The sequence below is a fragment of the Salvelinus sp. IW2-2015 genome, linkage group LG18, assembly GCF_002910315.2.
Source record: "Salvelinus sp. IW2-2015 linkage group LG18, ASM291031v2, whole genome shotgun sequence".
NCBI classification, from domain to species: Eukaryota; Metazoa; Chordata; class Actinopteri; order Salmoniformes; family Salmonidae; genus Salvelinus; species Salvelinus sp. IW2-2015.
Window position 1 is genome coordinate 12,041,757 of NC_036858.1, and position 7,784 is coordinate 12,049,540.

The 7,784-nt window shown below is 43.0% G+C and overlaps 1 protein-coding gene across 2 annotated transcripts in view; it reads right to left on the minus strand.

Annotated features, from left to right (window-relative positions):
- Positions 1 to 7,784, minus strand: part of mpp2b (MAGUK p55 scaffold protein 2b) — a 53,673-nt gene that overhangs the window by 6,600 nt on the left and 39,289 nt on the right. Inside the window, exons 4-6 of one of the 2 annotated variants that reach the window (XM_024008821.2) lie at positions 3,359 to 3,511; positions 2,861 to 3,016; positions 2,382 to 2,609 (exon numbers count right to left, since the gene is read on the minus strand). In XM_024008821.2, the coding sequence (XP_023864589.1) occupies positions 2,382 to 2,609; positions 2,861 to 3,016; positions 3,359 to 3,511 (537 nt within the window). Of the gene's footprint in view, positions 1 to 2,381; positions 2,610 to 2,860; positions 3,017 to 3,358; positions 3,536 to 7,784 lie in introns of both variants that reach the window. The other variant, XM_024008820.2, reaches the window with a different exon arrangement.

A 7,784-nucleotide genomic window follows, 5' to 3' on the forward strand; every position in this document is an offset into this window, starting at 1 on the left:
TAGCTGCTTCCAAGGCAGCAGCTACTCTTCCTGGGGTCCAGCAACATTAAGACAGTTCTATACAGTTCAAAATATCACATGGCATTACATTTCATGACACTCTAGCCAATACATTTAGTGTGTTCCCTCAGGCCACCACTCCACTATCACATATTTACAATACAACATCCATGTGTACGTCTGTGTAGAGTGCATGTCTTCTTATCGTGTGTGTCATAATATATAATATACTGCTTATTAAAAAATGCAAAGTTGAACACTTTAGTACATTATAGCTAAACTACTTGTAGTTTACATGCCTTTCTAATGTAAACACAATCTGGTCAACCAGTGTGTGGTCTCAATGGTCCCCATTGAATAGCTACAGTATCTGGTCCAGACCATATAAATCTAACTTTCCCAGACATTACAAAGCTAGAGCACCCCCCCTGTAATACCTTCGCCTGAAAATGGAAAAGCCGAAAGGAGGAAGAGCCATAACGGGTAGCCATGGCAATCATACGATATGCTCTACGGTGATTTCCAAAGCTGGCGAGTTGAAGCGTGAATGAAATGCTCCACCCCCCCCCCCCAATGCTGCCACTAGGCGTCAGAGAGGGCACTGGGTAAAATATGTTGTCTACTTACCTCAGCATACACCCGCACACAGTGCTGAGAGGTGGTTATTGTTGATACACAGAGTTGAACATCTCTTTAATGGACTGGATTTATTTTGCACTTAAGGGGAATGTATCATCTACTATCAACATGTACTGTAGCACCCACCTGCACGTAGATCCTTATATGGAATGGAATTGTGTTTTGACAAACAGTTTTTCTCATGATTGGCAATGTGCTGTGATGATGGAGCAGTTTTCCGATGCAAGGGAAATGTCTTTTCAGACAACAGCGTCTAATCTGTCATCTCTCTCCCTTTCAGAGATAACATTCTGCAGCAGCTCTCTGTTTGGACAGCTTGAAGTCGCCTCCGGCAATCAAAACACTTCAAAATGAACCCGCGTCGGTCGTCAGGAAGAAATTCAAGGCAGTAACCACTCAAAATTTGTTGTCCGAACCWTTTGAAATGCGCCCTGAAATATTTCAAACGAATAGCCCAGACCTGATGTTATCCAGTCAGCCATGAGGGGCCGATTCAAAGGCACTCTTTCAAAAGGGCGTCTGGCCCAGGGCCTCCGTCCAGCTCATATTGGGCCTTGGCTGGTCAGTGGAATGGGATAGACAGTACAGAGCTGTGGGTTATTGGCATGACATGAATTACTGTTATTTGAGACAGGTGYCCAGTCCTGTGAGCTTTTCCTTGTGAGCTTTCATTTGGGCCATGCTGTCGCTGAGTACACTCAGTCTATAACACTCTTTGGCTCCTTTGAGACCCTGTGACCATTAGCTAGACTCCAGGGTTAAACACTCACAGAGCTAAGGACACTATACCAACAACAAATTCAAAGGCTGGGCCCCTAAATGGAAAGGGATTGTTTAAAAGGACTCATAGTAACCAGTAATGTGTTTTGGGTGTATTCATTGAGGGTGCATACTAAGGGGAACAATCCACTATTTTGAATAACTTACTTACTGCAAAAGTTCAAACTCTTGCAAATGGTGTGAAACTCTTAAACACTCTTCTATACAACATTTTTGTCAGCTGAAATACTGAGGATGTGGCTGGAAATCAAACAACGCAAAATTTCCTTTCTAGTTGGAACAGATCTACCGTACAGATCCGTTTTTTCCCCGTTTTTTTTTTTGGTTTGCTATAAATCCTACTCACTCCAGTAGCTAATTCATTATTCATGAGAGAAAAAATATTCAATTTCACGCCACATGTATTGAATTCAAAATAAAATAAATTGTGAACATGAAAAATAAAGTTGAGAACGTAAACATTATATTTTCCAGGACGGGTGAAATAATGTATGTTGAAATCAAAAACCAAACAATTGAAAGCATAATATATAGAATTGTAAACMAAAATAAGACATCAAAAGCAAAACCCCAAAACTGGTAAGTAAATAATTTTAAAGCGAGAGTAAAACTCTATGACAATTTAAAAAATATTTGAAAACGAATGCAAAAATCTTTTCTGTTAAACTTTCCCAGCAAACATTCCTATTGAATTACATATAGATCTGAAAAGATTTGATAGGTAGAAGAAATATGGTAATAGCTCTAACTGTACTCTGACAGATTAAGTGGATTTTTTGGGGCATATTGGATACACCTCCTACCCAATGCTTTCAGATCTAATGAAGTCCAAAAAGGGATATGGGCTAGGGTTCCAATTAGAATAAATCAAAGGACCCTAGGAATTTCAGCAGCTGTTGCTGAGGTCATATGGGTCAATGTATGGGGTACACCGAGGGATCAAGGGTCAGGGCTCAACTCACCTGGCGTGGGGTGTGAGGCTCCTGGTAGCTGGGGAGGATCTTGAGCACCACGCTGCCGCTGGCCTCCTTCAGCATCTGCTGGAGCACTTTGGGGTCATTGCCCACCTCTTTTGCATTCACCTCCTTGATAATGTCACCCACGTAGAGGAGGCCCTGCTGGTCGATCATCCCGCCATGAAGGATGCGGGCGATCACCAGCTCTCCACTCTCCACCCGAAATGTCACACCCTACAAAGACAAAGATGTAGCACTTTATTTGACCATTGTGTTTTTATCTACCTGAGCCGAGTCAAAGAAGAGGAAAACATCCATGACTAGAAGTACTAACAAAGGTTTAACAAGGACCACCATTTTGTTTTTCAGTTTCATAAAGAACCACACCACAACTCAACACACAGTTGCACACGTAWACCACTGTAAAGCCATTTCAAAATGGCTGCCAGGGTGTCCAGCATTTCTTGTCCCTCACTGAGTCTTACCAGGTGCTCTCCAGACACCTTGCGGATGCCCACCATCCTGACTGCATCTGGGGGCACAGGCTGGTTGTTGAAGGCAGCGTCCATGAAGGAACAGGGGCTGGGAGGAGGAGTCTCAAAGGTCTTGGATGCCACCGAATCATGAGTTTCCATGAGAGACTGTGGACCAATAGGGACAGAGGATCAAKATGTGGATGATTGCATGGCACATACTGTAGGATAGAATTGTTCTAGTAAGACAGCAATATTTGCAACTGATCTTAAGAAGACTGCATTGGATGCATTAAACAAAGTAGCATGGCATCCATGGTAGCATCATCAGTTAGGTTTCCCTTCAGTAAGGGATTTCTTTGAGAATGGAGTAGAAGTCGTAGAGTTGGAGGGCTGATCTAGGATCAGTTTAGCCTTTTAGATCATGATGAATAAGGTTGCATGGACAGATTGCATGATCCTAGATCAGCTATGATATCAAGCATAAACGAAAACGTTGAGTGTGTAGACCTGGAAGTGTGGCTCCTTCAGTATGCATGCCAGTTCGTCTGCGGCCTTGCTCCTGTGCGTGAGGGGAGTGAGCTCCTTCAGGATGTCCTGCACCAGCTCCATGTTGTTGTCACTCACCGCCTCCAGCCTGGACTCCTCCAGGTTCTCATGGGCCTGCGGGTAGCAGGGAGACGGGAACTGAAGGTCAAAAAGTTATTGTTAATAACTAGCCAACTTTGTTGGTCATTTTAGCCCATTGCAGTAATTATTTATATGTACTATTTAGCAGACACGTTTATCCAAAGCAACTTTCAGTGCAGTGAGTGCATACATTTTAGTATTCAAACCCATGACCCTGGCATTCCTAGCGCCATGCTCCTGCCAACTGAGCCACACAGGACCAATAGTACCAAATTAGAGCAAATATATGGCAAATGTCACGACGTACTTAGGCCGTACAAATAGTCACAGAGTATTTACTTTTAACTCAGTTCTTTTGTAGCACTAAAGTCACTGTCCTGTAAAAATACAGAAAACATCTAAAGAAACACAGTGTAACTCCCATGCAGCAACAAATGACTTTGAGTCACGACGTCACCAAAAAATATGCAGTCTAAACCAGTCAGACACACTGTAAGTTTTCTCCCTGTGCTGTGGAGCATCAATATTTTAGTTTATATGAATATTTCACTTCGTATTTCGCACTGAGGGCACTGAGCCTACTTTACTGAACATGTCCTCACCTTTTAACACGACTGGCCTCTGGCCCACCACCCACGTGAAACTTATGAACTAAATCACAATGTGCTCCTGCCCCTCAATCTCCAAGTGTTTATTTCCCATTAATCCCACTAACAGAAAACCCTTTAATTCCTTTAGAAGTTTGAAATGCTGTATTGTGCTTAATTAAATGGTTCCACTTTATATCAACTTATGCTGGCTTCAACCATTATACAGTAGATACAGTGTAATTACAAGGTTGAGGCAGTGTTACAGTGTTGAGGCAGTGATACAGTGTTGAGGCAGTGTTACAGTGTTGAGGCAGTGTTACAGTGTTGAGGCAGTGTGAAGGAGTTACAGTGTTAAGCACAGTGATACAGTGTTGAGGCAGTGGTTACAGTGTTGAGGCAGTGAATACAGTGTTGAGGCAAGTGTTTACAGTGTTGAGGCAGTGATACATTTGACGCATATGTTGAGGCAGTGTTACAGCAGTGTTGAGGCAGTGACAGTGTGATTGAGGCAGAGTGCATCGTGAGGGCGTCAGTGTGAGCATGTTACAGTTAGTGTAGGCAGTGTATACAGTGTTTGAGGCAGGTAGCTGTGACAGTGTTTTGTAGTGGACAGTGTGTAAGTTAGGCAGTGATTACAGTCGTTGAGGCAGTGTTACCAGTGTTGAGGCGTAGTTACAGTGTTGAGGCCGTTGTTACAGTGTTGAGGCAGTGTTACACGTGTTACAGTGTTGAGGCAGTGATACAGTGTTGAGGCAGTGATACAGTGTTGAGGCAGTGTTACAGTGTTGAGGCAAGTACAGCGTAATTACAATGCTGATCCAAATTAGCACCAGAGAAATTAATAAGAACACTGAGAAAACAACTCAAATAAGGATATCAATACATAGCAGTTCATCTGCTGCTGCATAGACTATAAATATATATCAGATATCATTTAACATTCCACCGCTCTGCTACGTTACTCCCAAACAGACACAAATAGCCATGTTGGTTTTTGGGTAGATTTACAGAGACAGTCAATCCCACAGAGACATGCTCCCATGGGCCTGTTGTCTGGTCTGGCAGCTATGGCTGTTTGTTTACGTGACGGAAGGGAACGCGCCCCTGCTGTTGAACAGGATATGAGTACACACAAACACTTGCTCGGACGCAGAAACAAACAGACAGACAGACAGACAGACAGACAGACAGACAGACAGACAGACAGACAGACAGACAGACAGACAGACAGACAGACAGACAGACAGACAGACAGACAGGGCTGTGGGAGGAGGAGTCTCAAAAGGCTTCTTGGATGCCACGAATCATGATTTCCATGCAGAACTGTGGACCGATAGACAAAGGATCTAATATGTGATGATTGCATGGCAACATACCTGAGATAGAATTGTCTTAGTAAGAACAGCAATATTTGCAACTGATCTTAAAAGACTGCATGATATTAAACAAAGTAGCATGGCAATCCATGTAGCATCATCAGTTAGGTTTACCCGTCAGTAAGGGATTCTTTGAGAATAGGGAGTATGAAGCGTAGAGAGCTTGGAGCTACCTAGGAGTCAGTTTAAGCCCTTTTAATCAATATGAATAAGGTTGATGACATGATTGCATGATCCTAGAGTAGCTATGATTCAAGCATAAAACGCAAAACGTTGACGTGTGTAGACTGACGTGTGTGCCCTTCAGTATGCATGCAATTCGTTCTCGCGGCCTTTGCCCTGTGCGCTGAGGGATGACTCCTTCAGATCGCTGCACCAGCGTCCATGTTGTTGTCACTCACCGCCTCCAGCCTGACTCCTCCAGTTTCTCATGGGCCTGGGGAGCAGGAGACGGGAAGCTGAAGGTCAAAAAGTTATTGTAATAACTAGCCAATTTGTTGGTACCCCCATTTTCAGCCATTGCAGTAATTATTATATATTAGCTATTTGCAGACACGTTTATCAAAGCAACTTTCAGTGCAGTGAGTGCATACATTTATATATTCAAACCCATGCACGCTGGCATTACCTAGCCCATTGCTCCTCAACTGAAGCAACAAAAGACCAATAATAACCAAAATTAGAGCAAATATATGGCAAAATGTCACGACACTACTTAGGCCGTACAAATAGTTCACAGTAAGTCTTACTTTTAACTCAGTTCTTTTGTAGCACTAAAGTCACTGCCGTAAAAATACAGAAACATCTAAAGAACACACTGTGTAACTCCCATGCAGCAACAAATGACTTTGAGTCACGACGTCACGCAAAAAATATGACAGTCTGCCCATAAACAGTCAGGACACCTGTAAGTTTTCTTCCCTGTGCTTGGAGCATCAATATTCTTAGTACTATGATATTTTCACTTCTATTTCGCAGGGCACTTGAGTCCTTTAATGAACTTCCTCACCTTTTTAACACGACTGGCTCTGGCCCACCACCCACGGACATGTATAACTAATCCACAATTCTCCTGCCCTCAATCTCACAAGGTTTATTTCCATTATCCACTAACAGAAAACCCTTTAATTCCTTTAGAACGTTTTGAAATGCTGTATTGTGCTTAACTTAATTCGGTTCAGCTTTATATCAACTTATGCTGGCTTCACCATTACAAGTGATACAGTGTAATTACAAGGTTGAGGCAGTGTTAATGTTAAACAGCTATATGTTAGGCAGTGAGTACAGTTTGAGATGTACAGTGTTAGCAGTAGTTAGGCAGTTTACAGTGTTGAGCATGAATACAGTGTGAGAGTACAGTGCTTAGGCATGTGATAAGCAGTGTAGCGTTACAGTTTGAGCAGTGAACGTGTTGAGCAAGTGTGTCGTTAGGCAGTGATACACGTTTGAGGCAGTGTAGCAGTTACCAGTTGAAGGAGCAGTTAGCAGTGTTGATGGCAGTACAGGATCAGTCAGTGTTGGGCGTGCTACAGTGTGAGGCAGTTGTTACAGTGATTGTGTTGAGGCAGTGTACAGTGTGATGTGCGTGAGGTTTACAGTGTTACAGTGTAGTGAGCAGTGATACAGTGTTGAGGTCAGTGTAGTACGTTTGAGGCAGTTTGTTACAGTGTTGAAGCATGACAGTGTTAGCAGTGTACTTGAGCTAGCATTGACCGTGTAATGATACAGATGTTGAGCAGTGATACAGTGTTGAGGCAGTTATGTACATGTTAGGTGGCAAATACAGCGTAATTACAAGCTGATCCAAACTTCAGCACCAGAGAAATTAATACAGAACACTGAGACAGAAACAACTCAAATAAGGGATCAGTCATATATCAATAGCAGTTCATCTGCTGCTTGCATCAGACTAACAATATATATCAATATCATTTAACATCTCACCCTCTGCTTACGTCTACCCCAAACAACACTAAATAGCATGTTGTTTTTGGGTAGATTACAGATGAACATGTCAACCCACAGAGACCATGCTCCAATGCCTGTTTGTCTGCGTCTGGCCATATGGCTGTTTGTTTACGTGACGGAAGGGAACCGCCCCTGCATGTTGAACCAGGATATTGAGTAACACAAAACACCTTCTCGCACCAGAAAACAACAGACAGACAGACAGACAGACGACAGACAGAAGACAGACACAGACAACACAGACAGACAGACAGACAGACAGACAGACAGACAGACAGACAGACAGACAGACAGACAGACAGACAGACAGACAGACAGACAGACAGACAGACAGACAGAGACAGACAGACAGACAGACAGAAAAAACAGACA